The sequence below is a fragment of the Camelina sativa genome, chromosome 12, assembly GCF_000633955.1.
Source record: "Camelina sativa cultivar DH55 chromosome 12, Cs, whole genome shotgun sequence".
Taxonomy (NCBI): Eukaryota; Viridiplantae; Streptophyta; class Magnoliopsida; order Brassicales; family Brassicaceae; genus Camelina; species Camelina sativa.
Window position 1 is genome coordinate 20,885,151 of NC_025696.1, and position 23,554 is coordinate 20,908,704.

Below are 23,554 nucleotides of genomic sequence, written 5' to 3' on the forward strand. Positions count from 1 at the left end.
TGGTTATGTTTCAGTATTATTAGTTTTATTTAGTATTTAATTCTATATTTTTTATTTCCAATTTCAATTTTTGTTGGCTTTTTGGTAATTTAAACATAACATTGTGTCAATCTAGTTTTTCTCTAAAGGAGGATGTCAATCTAGCAATATTTTTCCAATTTTATGTTAATCTGGTCTATTTTCACAAATTTTAAATTGAAATTTAAAACTAATATTTTTGACTAAACAAAAATTCATAAAATATCTCCTTAATCAATCAATGACTAATTACAATATCTCATTAAATTAACTACAATATATTCAATTAATTCTTTACTATCCTTAAAACCAAACACAATTAAAAGATTTTGTTTGAAATATAAAATAATATTTTAAATTAAAATTACGATTTTCTTATCATCTTTGTTTGATTTATTCAGTTTACTTACTTTAAATCATCATAAAATACATAAAATTCGTGTAACTATATTTTTTTGCATTTTTCATTATTTGGATTTTGGAAAACGTGCATATCTTACTTAAACAAGGAAGAAAAATTGTGTTTGGGTATGTAGCAAGATGAGTTTGTATATTAATAAAAATTGAAAATTATATCATTAATTGTTAGTAAATCATCACCTATATATTAAAAGAGAAACATTTTGGAGAAAAGCTGACGTGTCGTCGTCAGAGAGCTCCGTAGCCAATTTATTGTTTGGTGTAGCAGTAGCTACGATAACACAAAGTTCTTGTTTAGTCAAAGAATTCCCAAGAACAATGTCCTCTTGATGCGTTGAGAACTCGTAAGTTCTGCCGTAACAAGGAAGTTTTAGAGTTTAAAAGCTCTTGATTATAATTCAATAATAAGGTACCTTACATCGTAATAGGTCGTTCTCTTATATAGAGAATACAAAGCCTATCTAACTTAGAAAAGAAGAAACTTAACTAAAAAGAAAAGGAAGTAATACATAATTATAAATGTCAAAACAGAGGAAAAAAGGAAGCAGAGTAAAGAGGAAAGCTTCTAGATGCTCCCTGCATCAATCACCCGAGGTAGAAGAAGATTCGCCCTCGAATCTTCAGGTTCATCTTGTGAAAAATCAGGAACAAGGTGTTTCACGTTAAACACGTCGGAGCAACACACACCTTGGGGAAGACGTACACGATAAGCATTTGCATTTATCTTTTCAAGTACTTCCAATGGTCCTATCTTGCGAGCCTTAAGCTTATTGTAATCACGAGGAGCAAAACGATCTCGAGTCAGCACTTCCCAAACAAGATCACCAACACGAAATTGGACATCACGTCGATGACGATCAGCATCAGCTTTGTATTTGGCGGACGAAACCTGCAAATTTTCATGGACCTGAGAATGTATGTAAGATAAATCAATAACAAACTCCACAGCTTGACCATGATCACGAGTAATATCTGGTGTGACACCAAGATCCACGGGTCCACGGGGAACAATACCATACACCACACGAAATGGACTGAAGCGTGTACTCCTATTAACTGCGTGGTTATGAGCGAACTCAGCCTTACATAATACCACATCCCATGTCTTGATGTTGTCTCCAACAAGACAACGAAGCATATCTCCCAATGAACAGTTGGTGACCTCGGTTTGCCCGTCAGATTGAGGGTGATAAGCCAAGCTCATATCAAGGTCCGTGCGAAGCAAATGCCAAAGTGACCGCCAAAAATGACTAAGAAACCGAGAATCTCTGTCTGAAACAATGGAGCAAGGGAGACCATGAAGGCGATAAATCTCTCGAAAAAACAACATAGCTACTTGAATTGCATCTGTTGTCTTCTTACACGGAATGAAATGCGCCATCTTGGAAAATCGATCAACAATAACAAAAATAGAATCATTGCCGCGTTGTGTTTGTGGTAAGCCTAAGACAAAATCCATGCTTATATCTGTCCAAGGTTGAGTAGGAACTGGAAGAGGCAAGTACAACCCACTGTTAGAAGCATGACCGTTAGATTTTTGACAAACCACACAATGTTCGATGAATCGAGCAACATCACGACACAAGGACGGCCAGAAATAAGAGTCAGCCACCAATTGGAGTGTTCGATCTCTCCCAACATGACCTTCTCCATGGAGCTCTTTGATTAAGCTAAGGCGTAAGCTGCACTCGGGAATACAGAGTCGTCGATCTCGAAACAAAAATCCTTCTTGCACCGTATAATCAGTATGCACTCCAACTTGTAACTCTTCCCATATACGCCCAAAGAAAGGATCTTGTGGATACAAATCCGCAAAGGCAGCAAACCCAGGGACTGAAACTTGCAATGTTGCAAGAAGAGCATGACGTCTACTCAAAGCATCGGCAACCTTGTTCGTCCGTCCCGACTGGTGTTTGATAACAAACGTGAATTGTTGTAAGAAGGCTATCCAAGAAGCATGTCGAGCCGAAATCTTGTCTTGGCTACCTAAGTGTTTCAAAGCGTCATGATCGGTGTAGAGAATAAACTCTTGATGAAAAAGATAATGCCTCCAATGTTTAATAGCTTGCACAATAGCGTAAAACTCAACGTCATAGGTGCTATATCGAGCTCTGGAGCCTGCAATTTTTTCGCTAAAGAATGCAATTGGACGGCCTTGCTGGCTTAGGACTGCACCAATTCCCATCTTGCAAGCGTCACAATGTAACTCAAATACCACAGAGAAATTTGGAAGAGCTAAAATATGAGCCGATATAAGCTTTTCCTTGATGTTCTTAAACGCCACATTAGCTTCCATTGTCCAAACAAAAGACGACCCCTTCATACAATCTGTGAGAGGTGCGGTAATATTACTGAAGTGAGGAACAAAACGCCGGTAAAATGAGGCAAGGCCATGGAAACTTCGCACATCACTAATCGTTTTTGGTGTCGGCCAAGTCTTTATTGCTTCAACCTTACTAGGATCAACCTCCAACCCTCTTGAGGAGACAATGTAGCCGAGAAACAACACTTGGGCAGCGCCAAAAACACACTTTTGTCGTGCTGCAATAAGTTTTTCACTTCGTAACACAAGAAGCACAAATTCCAAATGTTGTAGATGGCTTTGTAAATCAGCACTAAAAATCAATATGTCATCAAAATAGACGATAACGAACTTTCCAATAAAGGGTCGAAGAGCTTGATTCATCACCCGCATAAAAGTACTTGGTGCGTTTGAGAGACCAAATGGCATGACCATGCACTCAAATAGACCTTCTCTCGTTTTGAATGCAGTTTTCCATTCATCACCAGGACGAATTCGAATTTGATGATAACCACTCTTGAGATCCAATTTAGTGAATATGGAAGCATGACCAATTTGATCCAACAGATCATCTAAACGAGGGATAGGAAAACGATAACGTACTGTAATTTTGTTGATTGTGCGACTATCAACGCACATTCTCCAAGACCTGTCTTTCTTTGGAATAAGTAATGCAGGAACAGCGGTGGGACTTAGGCTTTCTCGAACATGACCTTTGACTAATAATTCCTCGACTTGGCGGCGAAGCTCATCATGCTCTTGTGGACTCATTCGATAATGAGGTCAGTTTGGCAAAATAGCGTTAGGGACAAGATCAATGCGATGTTGAATATCGCGTAACGGTGGCAGCTCCGCAGGTAAAGTCTCGGGAAAAACATCTTGAAAGTGTTGTAAAAGTTCTTGAAAAGCTGTTGGAACGAAAGTAGAAGAACTATCTCCAGCCAGTGTTGTCACTAATGCTAAAATCATATCTGATTGCCTTACTTGGTCCTCAAAATCTGATTTAGGAAGAATCAATAACGACTGCAACGGTTTAGACGCGACAGGAGAAACGGACGGTATAGATGTCTCAGCGACTTCTTTGGAAGGGAGTAGTGTAATCGTACGTCCTTCAAACGAAAAACTATAAGTGTTGTCTTTGCCATGATGATTGGCGTCACGGTCATATTGCCATGGTCGCCCTAACAATAAATGACACGCATCCATTGGCACCACATCATAATGAACAGAGTCCTTGTAAGAACCAATGGAGAAAGAGACCAATGCTTGCTTGGAAACACGGATATCTGTTTTGTTATTGAGCCACGCAAGTTGGTAAGGGGAAGGATGAGCAGATGAGTGTATCCCCAGTTTGCGAATAGCTTCGTCAGAGATAGCGTTTGTGCAGCTCCCAGAGTCAATGATAAGCTTACAAATTTTATCGTTGATTGTGCAGGTTGAGCGGAACAGAGAAGTACGAAGCCAAGATTCTTTTGCAGACCGTGGCATCAGACAACTTCGACGGAGAACTAATATTTGAGAACCATGTCCTGTGTCACCGCCAATAACATCAGCATCATTATCTTGGTGAGAATCAGAAAAGTAATCATCATAGTGAGGCTCGTCGGTGATTTCTGTCTCCTGTGTAAGCAACCCGCGACGAGTCTGGTTGGGGCAAGCAGCTTGACGATGACCATTCTCCCCACAAGTATAACAACGCAAAGCACTGGTTCGGGGTTGTCTTGAAGCGGCAATAGAATCAGCAGGAGCTCCTATTTTAGGAACACTAGCACGTGTGGAAACAGATTCTGTATGTGGGCTGGAACCAGTTTTCCCTGTAGGCGGAGCTTGAAAACGAGTGCGTGAGCTATTGGATCCCCAACTTTGACGAAATTGAATCTCCATACCCAAAGCACGTTGATGAGCCTCAGAGATACTGTAGTCGGATTAAACTGTTGCAACGGTATTTGAAGTTGTGTGCGTAAACCCCCAATAAACCTAGAAACGAGTTGGTCCTCTGTTTCAAGTAACGTAGTGCGTGCAACCATCTCAAAAAAATCTGTAGCATACTCATCCACAGTGCGTGACCCTTGACGCAAATTCTGCAGCTTTGTATACAAGGTGCGCTCATAGTTGTAAGGAAGAAAACTTCTACGCATATGTTTTTTAAATTTTTCCCACGAATCAATTTTTGATTTTCCTGAACGACGTCGAGATTCTTTGAGCTGAGTCCACCATGCCATGGCCCTACTCTTGAACCGTGTTGCAACTAGAGAGACACGAACATCATCCGAGACTTTTTAAAAGTCCAAAACTTCTTCCACCATGTTAAGCCAATCAAGAAACTCCTCTGCTTTAAGTCTCCCTGAAAATTCTGGAATATCGAGCTTGAATATGGATTCCCAACGAGCAGCTAACGAGGTATTGTTGTTTGGGTTATTGTTGCGGTGAAGACGAATTTGTTGATTATGGTCTCGGCCCAGTGGGGCTGCAAACACATTGTCGACGATCTCGTCATCGGAGTCATAAACATTCTCCTCCCGTGGATTACGGTTCTGGTTCTGTTGTTGCTGCTGTTGTAACACCGTCGTCAACGCGTTTGTGACTGCTTGTTGCAGAGCCTCTTGTAAACCCGCCGTAAAAGTCTCCAAGGTCTGTCGGAACTCTTCTTGTTGATCTTCCATGGTGATGTTTTTGCGTGGTGCCATTGAGAAGGTGATAGGTAACGTCGGATCGAACTTTAATTGAGAAATTAAAGCACTGGAATCTGATACCAACTGGTGTAGCAGTAGCTACGATAACACAAAGTTCTTGTTTAGTCAAAGAATTCCCAAGAATAATGTCCTCTTGATGCGTTGAGAACTCGTAAGTTCTACCGTAACAAGGAAGTTTTAGAGTTTAAAAGCTCTTGATTATAATTCAATAATAAGGTACCTTACATCGTAATAGGTCGTTCTCTTATATAGAGAATACAAAGCCTATCTAACTTAGAAAAGAAGAAACTTAACTAAAAAGAAAAGGAAGTAATACATAATTATAAATGTCAAAACAGAGGAAAAAAGGAAGCAGAGTAAAGAGGAAAGCTTCTAGATGCTCCCTGCATCATTGTTCACCCTTAGTATTCTATAAAATTACATAAAACTACCACTGTTATATATATTTCTTTTGTTAACTGCCGCTCATATAAATAAATATTTAATTTATTTATATACACATTATTTTGCTCCTATAAATTAGTAAATATTATTCAAAATTAATAAATATTATCCCTTATGTATTTTCGAAATTAAATTAATTTTATTATGTATTACAATATAATAATATAACTATATTATGAGATATAAAAAATATATATATTTAAAATCATATCTTCAAAAATATAAATAATGTTACCTTTTTAATAACTTTATGAAGCTCTAATGGTGAAATAATCGAAGATCAATAAATATATAGAGGATTTACATTAAATTGTCATTAGTATAACTAAGGAATATTTCATTTAATAATTGAAGGAAATCTATACTATTAATTGGGGAATATACTTAAGGGTTAAAAAAAAAATCATATCAAATATCCATGCTGCCAAAAGAACCCAATTTACATATTAAGAAGAAGATTAAACAACAGATTTATTATACTTTAGAAAATCGTTCAAATTAGTTACATAATAATCATGTTATGAGAATTTTGTGTGGATATATTCATGTATGGAAAAATACGGGACGAGAATTTGGGAACAAGAATTCAAGCAGAACATATGCGGACATACTATTTACTCATGTGAATTACAAGGAATGAGTTTTTTCAGGTAAAAAAAAAAAATAAATGTTGAAATCAGACATATTAGACGGGTTTGATCGCTTGACAATTATATTTAGGTCATCTGGAAAGTCTATGATATGCAACGGGATGGGTATAGACAAGTAGACATGAACACGAGTACGATTACGGTTTATTAACTATTGGTTATGGTTAAATTCAAAACAAGACGAGTATCTCAGTAGTACCAACATTTAGTGGTCCCATATATTTAACAAGACGGTTTCAGTTAAATTCAATTTCAATATATTTAGCATGACATATACAGAACAAGACGAGTATCTCATTCTAAAATATATACATCTAGGTTAAATACGTGAAATAAATGAAACTGAAACCGAATCCAAATTTGATTTAACATCTTTAAACAAAAAGTTGGAAATGTTTGGATTACATTTAGAATAATATACACGTAATATCACGTATCTAAATTATATCTTAATTTTTTTTATATAGATCATTTATGCAGGTCTGAGTAGAGGTTTATATGAAATTTTTTTAACTTTTTAAGAAATTATGCAAAAATAACCCCCCGCACGTATGTGCGGGTCCGAACCTAGTCAGTTTATTATTTTGTTAACATCATCGACATTAGAATATTAGACATATTTAATTGAGTTTATTAAATTACGATTATGTAAAATAAACAAGCAGTATTACGTTATACCACGAGTTATATTCTGAATTTAACAATTTAAACTGGTAAACCTAAATTTTTAAACCGGGAAACCTAAATAATATATAAATATAAGGGATATACATTTAAAATTTACAAAACATTAGTCATATATATATATATATATAGAATCTACTAAAAATTTCTATTTTTATTTTACTTTTAAAAATATAATCCCGCAGTGTACCGCGGGTTAAAATCTAGTTAAACATCTAAACAAAACATTACATATTTTTTGAGGTTTTTTCATTTTTTTCAATTAACTTATAATAACTTATTTGTATTTATTGTATGTTTTGATTTTTAGACTTGTGGTGATATGAGATTATACTATTTTATCAATAAGAGTCATAAATTTTTTTCCACGATGACTCTTATAGATAAAATAGTATAATCTCTACGTGACTAACTGGACTCTCTTCTGTTAGTTTAAAATATCCCACATCGAAAAGATGTGAAGGGATTTAAGTAATCATATATATAAAAGTAAGGTTTTGGTCTTTCCTTATTGGTTGATTTTCATTTAATATTTTCTAATTCTTTATTTTCTTTATTTGATTTCTAATTGCTTTAAACAATATTTAAGACATAATTACACAATACATTTAACTCACACATTAAAATAAAATTATAACTGAAAATAAAATAAATTACGCATCAATCATATTCAACCAGTCAATTTTATTCAAACACTATAAATTATTATTGTAACTCCATAATTCTAAATGTAACTTCCATCAATTCTTATCATATAAATTAGCATTCTCTCATTCTCTCGTATTGGCATTCTTTTACTTTCTCATTTTCACATTTTCTCATTCTCTTCCACTTCTCTCATTTTCTTCCACTTCTCTCATTCTCTTCCATAATATCTCAAATCATTTTTTTTTTCAATTTCTTATTTTTATTGTATTGGTTACAAAAAAAAAATATATATCATTGTAATTTTTAATACTAGATTTTAATTTTAGAGACTACATGATATGTATTTTATATTGTTCTTATTTTTAAAGATTCATCTCCGTTATCTATTTGGATTATCATCTTATATGTAATCATTCTCTCCTCCTCTCCCACCAATATCAAATGTTTTTATATCTCATATGTGTTGTAAGAGTTTGATTCTATATTTTAATTTAGAAAGTATTATACATATTTAACATTGTTTTCAATTTTTATTTATTTATATAAAAATAAAATATTTGTTTTATATTTTTTGCCTTTCTAATCTATTCATAGTTATTTTTTAAATTTCCATAGTTAAATTTAAATTCAAATTTAACAAAAAATCAAGTTTATTTGAGAATTAGATGTTCCTATTCCTTTTAAATGATCAATGTATAATATATTATACTTTTTGCTGAAAAAAAAACATATTATACTTTTGAATCAAATTATAGACCCACCAACACTTACTTTAAATTAAATGGGTTTTAATTTTAGGAGTTGGAAAAGTATAAAAGTTTTTTTGTAACTCCCATAATCATATATATAAAAGTAAGGTTTTGGTCTCTCCTTATTGGTTGATTTTCATTTAATATTTTCTAATTTTTTATTTTCTTTATTTGATTTCTAATTGTTTAATTGCTTTAAACAATATTTAAGACATAATTACACAATACATTTAACTCACACATTAAAATAAAATTATAACTGAAAATAAAATAAATTATGCATTAATCATATTCAACCATTCAATTTTATTCAAACACAATAAATTATTATTGTAACTCCATAATTCTAAATGTAACTTCCATCAATTCTTATCATATAAATTAGCATTCTCTCATTCTCTCATATTGGCATTCTTTTACTTTCTCATTTTCACATTCTCTCATTCTCTTCCACTTTTCTCATTCTCTTCCATAATACCTCAAATCATATTTTTTTTTTCAATTTCTTATTTTTATTGTATGGGTTACAAAAAAACAAATAAAATATCATTATAATTTTTAATGCTAGATTTTAATTTTAGAGACTATATGATATGTATTTTATATTGTTCTTATTTTTAAAGATTCAACTCCATTATCTATTTGGATTATCATCTTATATGTAATCATTCTCTCCTCCTCTCCCACTAATATCAAATGTTGTTATATCTCATATGTGTTGTAAGAGTTTGATTCTATATTTGGACAACTACCGTAAACGCAGCTTGAGGAAGTCATGATAGCTACCTGAGTGTGCATACATTTGAAGAATTTTCCTGTTTCAGCGAATAATTGGAACAACAGTCCTTTGTTATCATTTTGGTCTGTTTCTTGACATATATGATAAGCTAAGTTAAATTTGTCGTTATCATTGTTTAAATAGCATAGTTACACACGCATCCAATATCATTGAGATATATCAGCTTCATGTTACGAATACTATTCGAGTCTGCCTGTTTTGTTGAATTGATATATTTGGTACAAGAATTAATGAAATATTACTTCAAACTGAATATATATCTGCGATTTTATCAAGGAATTAGTTTCAGTATAAAGCACATCACAGAATCACAAACAGCTAAACCAGTGAAAGAAAGGTCTTTACATTGTCCATGATACCAAAAAGTAAAAATCACAATGGTGAGGTCTTGAGGAACATGACTCTGAAAGTCGCTTATGCAAAGTCATTTTTTCACCTACGAACAAAATCAAAGAAATTTTACACAAGAATGATTTCACGTCTTATTTTATAAAAGAAAGATTTCATAACAACAATGGTATACACGTACCTGAACATCTATCTTAACATCACGAATAACGATTATGTAAGAACTCACGCGTAGCGTGAGCTACCGTCTAGTATATAAAGAGTTAGGGTCTCTCCACTCATTGCTAATTGGTTTTGAATTGGAAGCCCACAGTAAAGTCCAAATTTAATATAGTATCAGAGCAGGTTGATTGTTGGGCCACCCTGTGGATGTTGTTCCCACATATGCTCACGCTTCAGATGGTCATGCGTGAGGGGGGTGTTAGTATAAAATATCCCATATCGAAAAAATGTAAAAGGGTTTAAATATTATATAAAGGGTTAGGGACTCTCCACTCATTACCAATTGGTTTTGAGTTGAAAGCCTATAGTAAACCCCGAATTTAATAATTTAATATCTTCCATCCCCCGAGTTGCCTTTTGGCTTCCATTTCCACCTAATTCACCAATTAATCGAGTCGTTGATTCGTCTTCTCATGGTTTGTCATTATCTAACTCATCATCCGTTGCAAATCAACGTTAAATCTTTTAAGTTCACAAGAAATCTGATTCTTGTTATCTAACCTTGCTTCGGACACATAAATTTTCTTTGGTATCTTTACGGCTGATGAAGCTGAGGAGGAAAACTATGGATCAAGTGGGGTGGGGGTGGGGAGGAGATTGTGCATGTTCATTATCATACTACGATCATTCACATATATGTTACTTGCATTTTAAAACATAAAAAATATGGAAAGAAAGTATTACCTACAATATACCATTATAATGAAAGCATATACATATAAGGATAGAGAAAAATTATGGTTCAAGCAAACCCTATAAAATCTTAGTAAAATATGCACATCTGATGCATACTGGTAGAAAAGGTATTGTTTGCAACCATTCACGAACGCGAACCAACTAACACATGGTGGAGTATGTACAAAATTTCGAACTCGTTCCCAAAAAAGAAAACTAGTGATGCGAAGCAGGCAAATATATAACATAACTAGATCAAATACAATGAGAACAAGGTTATCTTTCATAATCATCTCACAGAATATCTTACCAGTGGCGAGATAGTCAAAGAAATTACTTACAAGTACAAATTAAGAATAAAATATAAGAAAAGCCGGTGAGTACGTAGTTTATGAAAAGAAACTGAACTTAGCATTTGGATACATCTTTCAATAGTGAGATATTTTCTAGCTATCTATTAGGAACCTCGTCACTACGTGGCCTCCCTGAAGAAGATTTTCAAAATATGACCTAAAAGCAGATTTGAGGATAAAACAAGTGAGTAGTTTATGAAAAGAAACTGATCTTAGCATTTGGATACATCTTTCAATAGTGAGATATTTTCTACCTATCTATTAGGAACCTCGTCACTACGTGGCCTCCCTGAAGAAGATTTTCAAAATATGACCTAAAAGCAGATTTGAGGATAAAACAAGTGAGTAGTTTATGAAAAGAAACTGAACTTAGAATTTGGATACATCTTTCAATAGTGAGATATTTTCTACCTATCTATTAGGAACCTCGTCACTACGTGGCCTCCCTGAAGAAGATTTTCAAAATATGACCTAAAAGCAGATTTGAGGTGTAACAAGAGGCCAGTTTAGAAGTTCTAAGCGAGACATATTAGATGTCGACGGTGTTCACCATTGCCCTTAAATTGGGAAGGGGAGTTGGACTAACGATTATGTACTTAAGTAAAGTGTTGTTAGTATTAGATAATTATATTGCGATATAAAGTTTAGAAGGAGGGTTAGGAGAAGAGTCATGGTTTTTAAAGTAGTCTATACTGAGTAATTTTAGGTTTGCTGATGGAAATGATAGAGGAAAAAGAGATAAAAGTTCTTTCTTTATATAGATAGTAAGATAGGTGTTTAATGCAATAGAAAAGGAGTTGAATGAAAATATTCATCCCTTAAATAGATTTATGCAAGGATCTGATTTACTACGTAAGTATTTTTTAACCTAAAAATCCAGTCATCTGGTTTCTGACCATCATACATACATTACATACATACGTAGATTCATCTTCTTTCAGAGGACTCCATCTTCTGTCTTGAAGAATCATTCTTACCTTCATGTTTCACAAGCTGGTGGGAATACGACATCAATTTAATGGGTATGGCAAGGATCAATGGTTATAATGAACCTTCTCCATGATTTTTCTCAACTAGCGTCATGAAGCTTTTCTCTGACTAACTTTTACTCCCGTGAATGGACTCTCTTCCATCGCCAAAGTTGCCTCTCATCTTCTGTTTCCACCATAACCTGATTTTACCAATTAAGCAAGTCGTTGATTCGTCTTCTTATAGCTGACTCATTATTCGTTGCAAAGATGCATTTGATCTCTAAGCTCAGAAGAGATTTGATTCTCTTTATCTAACCTTGCTTCGAACGCATAAAGTTCGTTCGGTGTATTTGCGGCTGGGTTTGAGTAGATATAGATCCTTGAACTAACGTAGGAGAGACTGAAAATAAAGAATGAGACTATGAGAGATAGAAGATATCAAGAGTAGAGAGGAGATATAAAGAGGATATATTGTGTCTTGATTAATTTCATTAAGAAAACATTAAAATGGGATATTTGTTTAAATACTCGATCAGGTTCACACAAGATACTCATATAATGACAATTTGGTACATAAGTGAGTCGGAACTTCTAGTTTAACTAATGTCTTCATAAGTGAGTCGGAACTTCTCCTCATATATCTTTGCAATCATAATGGATGATTTTTCGAAAAATAATTGTCAGAACCGTGCAAGTGAAAATAAAACACGTAAAAAAAATTACATGATGATTTATAGGAACCGTAAAGAAATATTTCAAACGTATAAGAAGTAGCAAACCGGCCATTCATAAATCCACGAAATTAGAAAAGATGCGGGGCCTACTAAAAGATTGCAATCGGGCGTTACACGGCCAATGGTATCGCGTGATTATTGAACTCGTTAGGGAGGAGTAATTAGTTTAATCCCAAAATTGCATTTTAGTTAGTAAGTGTCAATTTGAAGAATGTAGTGTTAATACGTGTATTGAAATTGTTTTTAGTATATTTTATAGTTTTGTTGTAGAAATCAAAACCCTTTCAAACCATTTTTTTGTTGTTTTTAGTATATTTTATAGTTTTGCTCTAGTCTTATATTAGAGTGACAAAATATAATAAAAATATCATAAAAATTATCAAAAATCTGATTTCATATACAGTATATATATATATATATATATAATTGCTAAAAATCTGATTTCATCTTTACTGTGATGTAACTAATCCATCAATTTGACTGGAACAACAATTGTATTTGGATTCTTAAGTTCTATATAATTCTACTTAGTCGAAAAAGTAATACCACATAATTATAAATCTTTATGTTTTTAAATTATTTGTTTATTAAACTAATGATGGAGGATTCTTTGGTGTAATTGAATAGGTTCAAGAATATATACGATCGACCGTCCTCAGTCCTTGCTAATCTGTCAAACTCCAACACACGTCAATCAAGGTCAGTCCAGTGACGATGAAGTATTGTGTACGTTTGATTCGTATATATGTTACGTGATTAATTTTTTATTGATTCGTATAGTGTGTAATCAAAATTGATTTATTGATCGATTTGCAAATTACTTGCTTTTGCATCAATAAGCATGCATATTAGAATGGTATAAATTTTCTATTACATTCCATTGTTAAGATCGTATGCAAATTGATAAGCATGTTAAGAGTGTTAAAATTGTGTATGGTTGTAAATTAAAGGGATTTATATAAAGTCCATGAAAAATGAAAATGATTTGTACACATATGGAGTTCATTCGTATGAAGTATGAGGGAAGTTAAAATGCAATTCATATAGAGGTTTAATCTTCGGCAGTGTGGCGGTTTTATGAGATTCTGAATCTCAGAATACAACCGTGTTAAAACTACACTCGATTATAGAATTTACGAACGATTCTACGATCTACTCTCAAAACTTACTTTTTGCTAAGAGACAAGGCATATCTGCTGGAAGCTTTTGTGTTTAGCAAATTGGATCGGACTCGATCTGATTGGATGCTTTCAGAGAGAATGATCCGCAAGTCATAGAGGGATTCTGCTAAAGATTCGAAAATATTCGGCCTTGTTCCAGAAAGAGAAAGATTCAAATTTTTTGAATATGCACTCTATGTAGTTGACTCTATAAGTCTATATTATATAAAAGTTATTCTATCTTATATAAAATTTACATTAGACTTCTGTTACTTGCTTAGTTTTCTAAGTCCAAGTTTAAAGTTTTAACTAATATGGGTTAACAATAATTCCAAAATTTAGTGGTTCATATAGCTTCTACCTAGGTTTCGTATTTGATTTAAAAAAAATTAATTGAGTTTATACTTGGAGAAAATAATTGATTAATGTAAATACATATTCAAAACGTTTGACTTTATGTTCTGATTATTGACTTGGTTACACGACCAAGTGTTGAACATTAATTCTAGCGTTCGTGGCTTCTTCAACATAATTCTGGTTTATTGTAGAATTTTAGTTAAAAGTCAATTTCTAAAGTTCTTTTTTTTTAACAGCTTGATCTTTATTAATTTGCAGAGTGGTCCTCATGGAGGATGTTTACAATACAAGTAGGAACATAGAAATGAGATATGAAGATTACATGATTTTCAAGTTGTTCTTTTGCTAATCTATATGCTGCCTTATTATTGTTCCTTCTTGTCCATTGAAATTGCACTTCATGAAACTTCTTCTGCCAATATAAGATTTCTCTGATGTAATTATGAACTCTGTAATTCCTTGAAGTACCACTTGCCAGATCCTTGACTTTCTGATTGTCTCCTTCAAATATGACACGACGATAGCCTTTTATCCACATCTGTTGCATGGCTGCTATTAAACTCTGAAGTTCTGCTTCTAAAGCACTACCTACAGGAGGTCTTCTGTTCTGTCCTGCCGATAAGAAGAAACCTGTCTCATCTCTAGCTATCCATCCTGATTGTCCTTCTGTATCCGGTTGGATAAAGGTACCATCATAATTACATTTAATCATCCCTCGAGGTGGTTTCCTCCACTGTGATCGATTAAGTCTTCTATTTCGGTTTGCTTGATTTGTCCGTTGTCTCTCTATTTCTTCTGACCAACACTCTGTCCATTCCTTCGCATCTGCAACCGCTAAACTCAAATCTTCTTGCCATGTACCTTGTTTATCTTGGAAAACGAGTGTGTTTCTGCTCTACCACAATCTCCATAGAATCCATAACGGTATATGTCTTTCCAATGGGCTCAGGGCATTATCATTATACCAATCCAGTATTGCTTGGAATTTTGAATCAAATGATGACATTGTGGTAAACAAAAGTCGGCCGAGAGTATGGTGTCTTCTCCAAATTTCTTGCGCGTACTGACAGTTGAAAAATAAGTGCTCTGGAGTTTCTTCTTCTTGGTGACATCGTTTGCAGAAAGCTGTTATTGTTATTCTTCGCCTGACTAATTCTGATCCTGTTGGTAATGATCGTGAAACCATTCTCCAGAAGAAATGTTGTAGTTTAGGAGCTGTATGTAGTTTCCATATAGCAGTCTTGTGTTGCTGTAAACCTGGAATTGGCCGTATTTCATGATTTCTGTGTATCTGACTTGATAACCAATACCCTGATTTCACTGTGTACAAACCCGAATCATTATAGTGCCACCCCAAAAGATCTGGATGTTCTGAAGGGCTTAATTTAATCTGAATTATCTGTTGTACATCTTCATCAATGAATAATTCTTGTAGCAGATTCACGTTCCATCGATGTGGGAGACCTTCTAGAAACAACTCGTTAACAGTCGTTAAATCTGTGTTGATGTTATCTCGTCTTCGTGGTGGTCTTGGTGGAGTTGTTATCAGCCAAGGATCATACCAGATATTAGTGGTTTGGCCATTGCCTAATAAAACCCTCATGCCTTTCTTTATCAGTTCTCGACCCTCCAAGAGCGATTTCCATATGAAAGATGGTTTATTACCACTACCCGCATTGAAAATATTCGAGTCAGAGTAGTACCTTGCTTTTAAGAATCTGCTCAGTAAACTTTGTGGGGCTTGAATTATTCGCCATACTTGTTTTCCCAGCATTGCTATATTAAAGTTCTCCAAATTCCTGAACCCAAGTCCTCATTCTGTTTTTGACATGCTCATTCTATCCCATGAAAACCAATGTGTTGATCGTTGACCTCCTTTCTTGCTCCACCAGAATTTAGCAATAGCACTATTAATTTCTTCACAAATTCCTTTTGGCAGTTTGAAGTTATTATATAAATTTCTAAAGTTCTATATTTCTAGATTTCTGCTAGGATACACTTTCGAAAACACAATACACTCTGTTTGGAGGGAGAGAAATGATAGACGTGATGGGGAACAACCTTCAATGGCAGAGAAGCTGGTGAAAGTTATAGACAAGAATGTTCGTAATAGATTGAGTACTATGGAAGGAGGAGGATCAAGCCTTCAAGCTTGGTTTGCAGCAAGATTTTACTAAATTTGGCTCTGTTTTAATGTTTAAGAAAGAGTAAACACAAGCAATGTAAAACGATTATTTTTTTTTTGAATATAATTTAACATTCGATTCAAAAAAAAAAAGTTCTATATTTCTTTAATTATTATTTGTTAATTTTTTTTTTATTATAAAATCTATTTCATCAAAATTATCTACAGAAAGTATACATGGACAAATGAAGAAAAAAATATCCTATATTTCCAACTTCCTCTTTTATATATTTCTATCTTTCTTTTGTTTTCAATTAATTTAAATAGAAACAAATCTCAGAAATAATAGTCATCTATAAAGGGGTCAAGGGGATGTAATATGCACTCCCATTAGAGGAAACTATATTTCTAAGATATAGTTCCATTTTTCCTAGAATATTATATAACATCATAAATATAATTTTGTATATTATTTGTTAGGTATAATATTTTTATTATTCTTTTCTTTCATTTTATTTTTCTAAATAACTTAGATATTTATTATAAATAATTGGCGCAAAAATACATAAATTATTCTTTATTTATTGATATTTTTTACATATTAATTAGAAATAATTAACGAACAATAGTCGTTAGATAGTACATATAACTGGCGCATATTATTTTAAATATCTGTTATACTTGTTTGGTATTTAAGATTGGAAACAATATAGTACAAAGTTACAAAAAGTGCCATAATGTTTGGTAGTTTATGTAAAAACTTAAAAATATTGGGAAAAATAAGGAGATTGTGAATTTTATTGGAGAGTCAAAGCATAAATCTTTAATTACTATCTTCCTAGAAATAAAATTAATATTTTAAAAGATAACTTAGACTATGAGAAGAAAAAGTTATTTGTCCTTCTATATAAATTAGGCTCTTCCTCTTTGTTCCCTTCAGTCATTTTGAGATTGGGTTTTACATAAGATTAGACAATAGCTATGAGTTTAAGTGGTGTTAAGGAAACCAAACGAGTCGTTGAACCAGTTGACGATGACGTTGACGAGTGTGGGGTTTGTCTCGAGTCATTGCCAAACAATGATGATGAACGAACTCTTGTTAAGCTTCGATGTCGCCACCAGTTTCATCTCGGTAAGTATTTTGTTATCTTTTGTTTGTGAAAGAGCACACCAATTTTTTTTTTAATAGGATTAATCTCGTTTCAAAAAAAAAAAAAATTCTCAAATCCATTTTCATTTGATTTGTTTCTATTGATTTAGATACATATTTGACTTTGATGTGAATATATTATTGAAGGAATTATTGTTTGCAGACTCTTAGTTTCACGGCTTGTATATTAATTTGTTTTTTCTGTCTCTCGCCACCTTGTTTGATATAATCATTAATTCATACCTAGCATTACAATACTGGTTATTCTAATTATACAACGCTGGATCTCTGAGACATCCTTAATTGTCTATATATTTATGTCGACCAAAATTGTCCCAACATATATATGAGACTATTTAGCAAATTAGTATGATATATTGTTGCCTGAGAAAATTCATTAGGAACTTTTAAAATTATAACCCATCACCGCTAATAGTTTTGGTTTTTCGTATAAGCTATGTTGTAACATGAATCAATTTATTTCTTGACATGTTTCCCTACAGATTGCATCGGCTCAGCGTTCAATTTTAAGAAGAGCATGGAATGTCCAAACTGTAGACAGATAGAGAAAGGTCAATGGATGTTGCCAAAACCTGAAGAGCCTTCATTTCCCCAATTCACTTTGGATATTGTGCATGATGAAACTGGAGTTGATATACCTGACTCGGTAGCAGATCTATACCTTAATTTTACCAAAAATGTCTCGTATTATATTAGGTTTGGAATTTCATATTATTCAGTGAGTACTTAACATATTCATTTGTTCGTTCAGCCAACCATGATGAGGAGTGACAGTGTGTCGTCTTCTGTTGAAAGTTATATCGACAGAATCTTCGCCTACACTCCACCTATGAGCGTTGCATATGATCCGAACCCTGAGCACCCTCCATTTGCTCCAAACCCTGTGCACCCTCCATTTGCTCCGAGCCATGTGTACCCTCCATATACTCCGACCCATATGCACCCTCCAATTACATATACTCCGGTCCAATTAGTCCATGACAGTGGCAATACGAGGTCTGACATATGGAGGCATGACCCTTCCTCGGACACGAGGATGCAGCGTCAGATAGAAGAACACTTATTACTTATTGCTAATAGCGAACATCGCTTACAATCAATGATGTATGAGAATTATGGCACCGGAGGAACTAGGGGAGCCGGTGAAAGCAGCGGTGGGGGAGGCGATGAAAGCAGCGGTGGTGATGCGGCAGGAGGGACAGAAATGACGGAAGAGTAGCAACTGAAAATGATGGTGACAAAAGCAAGAAGTTGTGGCTCGAACATAATATGGTTTATGTGATCTATCATTTAGACTTTGCTTCATTTAGTTTTTTTTTTTTTTGTTTTGTTGCTTTTTCTTTATCAAACTATCAAATTTCATGGTTTTTGTTTGTTTTGTTCTTGTTACATTTGGTTTTTGCCATGGAGAACTTGGCATTGAATTTCATGGTGCATCATAACAATATTTATGGCTTCTTTTATTTTATTTTATCTATAATATTAGACTAACCCAAGTGTTTGTAAAGTTAAAAGAAAAAAAATTATTGTTTTAATAAAACGTTGGCAAACAAAGACAAAACATAGTAAACGATTTTCAATATGACTTTACCTAGCAACAGAGACCATATCTTATATCATTCAAATTAACAAAAAAAAAATGAATAAAAAAATAGATTTTGTTTCCCTTCCTTCATTTCTCCTCTCTTGTAGAATAAAAAAAAAAACTTCTTTCTCTCTCGACGAGGTCGCCCTAGCCGCCACACACCAAACTTTCAGATCTTCGCTTGCCCTCTCCAGTGAGCGGTGCTCTTCGCCGTAGCCGTGAGAGGGTCCTTGTAGCTTCTCTTTAAGTTGCTTTTGTCCTAGTTTCGGCCTTAGCTAACTCCGATGTTTCGATTTTGAAATCGGTTTGTTATGGATATCGACGGTGCTTCATGTCAAGGTTTGATAGTCCAACTTTCTTCTCAGAGAGTGTGGATCTCCCTTCCCAGCGGTGACAGAGGATGGTAGATTTGTCTTCGTCAGATCCAGCGTGAGCTAGGGTCTCGTCGTTTGATTTTCTCCAATTTGTTGCTTGGTTTTTGTCCTCAATCGGGTAAACTTATGTTCTGATCGCTTTAGTTCTCCGAGTTGCTTGAGGATTAGTAGTTTAGTTTTGTGTGCAGAGTTTTCTGACCTTCGATTGGAGAACCTATCCCTTGTTAAGCAGAGGTTTCGTTTTGTTTTGATTTTGATGGTAGTTTCCAAAGTTTGTCGAGTTATCCTCTTCTTGCTGTGCTTCAGTGTGGTGATAGCTGTTTTGAGTATTGCGTCGTTCTCGTTGAGATTGGTGCTGTTTGAGAAGTTAAGCCTCACTCCTTGTACTAGCTTTCGAGATCTGATGAGATCTGTCTGCGTTTGAAAGTCTTTAGTTTGACGGTCATTGGCGTACCAACGTCGTCGTCATCGCACCTGGAAGCGAGTTGCTTGCCGGTTTAAGAAGTCTTGAGAGATCGGCAATCACCATGATAGGAGGTGGTTGATGTTACTTTGGTTTGGCCTTGGGCATCCTCGGTAAGTCTCACTAGCTGGTGCTTCAGAAGAAGAGATACTTTGTTTTCTTTGTTCTACCATCTCACTTTAGGTTTTATTGCCGGTTGCTTCTGTTTTTAGTTTAAGGTATTGTTTCCTCTCGTTTTTGGTTGTAGATTCTCTGTTTAGTAGTTCAATCTTTAGACTCTGGGGACATAAATTTGGTCCGCCGGCTTAGTGACTCTGGGGACATCAATGTCGTCCGCCGGCTTTAGTGTTGTAATTCACCTTGGTTCCACAACAAAAAGTTTCCCTTCCTTCAAGTTCAAACATAAGGCAAAGAATTTTATCATAGAATATTTTAAAATACATTGATGTTTAAAATACGTTAATCGTAAAGTATCAATTATGAAGGGGGAAAAAGTTTTCTTTTAAATAGATAGAAAGATTTCAATTAATCTTAAATAGAAATAAAATAAAATATGTGGATTCCAAAATATTGATAAATAAAACAGAAACAAACTTTAAAAGGAACTAAATCTCTTTTGATTATTTAATTTGTAGTTTGAATATTGACTCAAAATTAAAGTCTTAAAAAAAACTAAGTAATCAAATTTTATGACTAAGACTTATTAATTTTACTAATCCGCATAATGTTAATTTTATTAACCGATGTGAAAATTTAAACATATATTTTTTTTTTTGGCAACCACACATTAATTAGAAGAAAACTCCAAGATAGCTAGTCCAAACTGGAGGAAAAAAGTTCACAAAGATAGTTTCTACGATTAAAATTCTAGACGACTGAGCGAGGCAATCTGAACACATATTCTTTTATTTAAAGGTTGAGTAATATATCACTGTTTTTTTTATCACAATATATGCAGAAAATATGATAATCATATATTAATTAATATGTATTATGTGATAATTTTAAAATTAGATCAAACAAAGATGAGAATCATCAAATTTAACAAATATTCCTAATATAATAATTTAAAACAAATCATATGGTATAAATTGATATCTTAGTTTTTCAAATTTTGATAGGTTAATAATTATTATAAAAAAATTAATATAGCATAAATTAGAGATAGAAACTGACTTTTTTTTGGAAACTAATTATTATTAAAATATTTTATTAGTGTAATATTTAATTTAAAAGTTTACCCTTTACCAATGACATTTGATGTAATTTTTTAATCAAAAATAAAAACAATTTCAAGGACCGATGTTCAAACAAAATTGGGTAGCTAAACTTATATATACATAGGACCGGTCCTTATATATACGAACCACTAATCAAACTAAATCGGAGAATATCAATTCTATTATAAATAAGAGGAGAATCGTTCTTCTTTAAGTTTAGGAACCATCTCTTTCACTCTTCACATTCCCTTCCTTGTAGGAGTTATGATTCCCCTTCGCTCCCTCTTTTGTCTATTTAAAGAAATGAAAAAAGACAAAATAAAAAATTAATTGCGTATTTAAGTGTTATTATTGTGTTCTTGTTTTTAAGATTTTGTTAAGATCAAAGCTAATACTAGATACAAAATTTATTATGGAGCTGAGAAGAAAAATAAAAAAACATCAACATGAAAGAAGAAGAGACACCGCAAAACAAATAAAGGCGGAGTTCGAGAGCCGGATGAATACTTACAGTAGTCCTTTTTACATCACACACACACACAAAGTTCATCACAAGATACTTAATAGGCTCATAGCGTTATAAACTAGTTATCAACCAAAATCTTAAGACAGAAAAAAAGAAAAAAGAAATCCCACAAGTCGACCATAGTTAACAAAATGGAATCACCAAGTTATGGAAATAGGGCTTCCTTGGCCCACAAGCAGCAGTTGCAGCTACAGCACTCAAGTTTCCACCATGTCCATCCACACCATCCATGTTCCAAAACCCGTCCCATATCGCATTGTCTTCGTTCATAGTATTAGCGTCAGGTATGTTTACTGGAGCAAACCTACCTTGTAACTGCTCTTCTAACGAATTAGGGTTATTATAGCCTAAGGGTTTTGATGAATGTGTTATTTGATGAGGAGCATAGAACACATTGCTGCCGCCATCGCTGCTGCTACTACTATTGTTGTCTTCGAGTAAAGCGATAATCTTTTTCATATCGAGTTGGTCGAACTGAAACAACTGTTGTTCTTGTTGCAACTCTAATTCTCTCTGTTGCTTGAATTGTTGTCTTTTAAGGAGACGATTCTTAGTTTTCTCCTCATTGTTAGTCGCTGGCTTTGCCTTTTTCTTGAAATGGGTTCTCCAATAGTTCTTGATCTCATTGTCTGTTCTTCCCGGTAAACTACGTGCAATTGTTGACCACCTATACAAAACCCTAGTACTTAAGATAAAATAAAAGAAGACTGAATTTGTTTGTGTTGGCTTTAGGTATAATATTACCTGTTTCCCCACTTAGCGTGGAGATTAAGTATTATACTTTCTTCATGAGGAGTGATCTGTCCTCTCTTGAGGTCAGGTCTAAGGTAATTCACCCACCTTAGTCTGCAGCTTTTACCATTCCTCTTCAATCCTAATGATCAAAACATCAATCAATCATTGCCTTAATGATGTTCAATTTGGCTGCGTATACTTAATCTTTGCGTTTTACCTTTATATGTAAAGACAATATAATAAAAAATAAACATTTTAAGCATTAAAATACTTTTTCCTTAAAAAGATTTACTCAAAGTGTAAATATAAACATCAAACAGAAGCAATTACTCAAAAGTGTAAAAAATATAATATTATTTTGTTTTGGCGCTTATTTAAAAATTATCAAAAAAAACATTTGTTTAAGAATATTGAAAATTATCAAAAATATTGAAAACCCATAGACTAATAAAACATGCAAATAAAATAAAATAAAAAAGTGGTGGTACCTGCGAGTCTGGCAACAGAGTTCCAACGACCTTCACCGTGAACACGAACGTATTCGATCAAGAGACGGTCTTCTTCGGCGGTCCATGGACCTTTTCTCCAAACTTCTTCCACCATTCCCCATCCTCCTCCCTTCACTCCCCACCAACTCATTCTTATCCTGACTTTGATTTGAGAAAAATAGATTTGTTTTCTCTATTATAGATCTACTAATCTGTTCTGCACTTTGGCTTGTTATGGAAGCTCTGTGCTGCTCTGCTTCGATGTCTTATGTTCTTATATATGCACTTACTGAAGCCTTCTTGGGTCCACCACTCTTTTCCCTCACTATCTTTTGTTGTTTTTAATTATGTTAAGAAATGTTGATCAGGGAGATCAAAAGAAAATGGATTCGTTTTTTTTATTAAAGTATTATTCTTATATTATTAAAACCAATGTTAATATGATTTTTAGCATATCAAATCAAAAGAAACCAACTTCAAGGATAAAAAACCTATAACATAAAAATTCAAGGGCATACAGTCTATGTAGGTAAAAGAGACCACCAGATCATCTACATCAGCTTATAAAAATTCACTATTTAATCAATATATACGACAAAAGACAAAATGGATAAACTCTAAGTCATAAATCAAAAGAAAA

General features: G+C 33.7%; 2 protein-coding genes across 2 annotated transcripts; both read right to left on the bottom strand.

The window, feature by feature from the left end:
• On the bottom strand, positions 14,475-16,001 carry LOC109127977. Its single transcript, XM_019233625.1, has 2 exons — positions 15,538-16,001; positions 14,475-15,117 (listed from the first exon to the last, which is right to left on the bottom strand). Exons 1-2 carry the CDS (start codon positions 15,999-16,001, stop codon positions 14,475-14,477), a joined length of 1,107 nt encoding a protein of 368 aa, XP_019089170.1.
• LOC104732368 (transcription repressor MYB6-like) lies at positions 21,555-23,230 on the bottom strand. Its single transcript, XM_010451898.2, has 3 exons — positions 22,915-23,230; positions 22,436-22,565; positions 21,555-22,358 (listed from the first exon to the last, which is right to left on the bottom strand). The coding sequence occupies exons 1-3, from the start codon at positions 23,063-23,065 to the stop codon at positions 21,815-21,817; spliced, it is 825 nt and encodes a 274-aa protein (XP_010450200.1). The 5' UTR covers positions 23,066-23,230; the 3' UTR covers positions 21,555-21,814.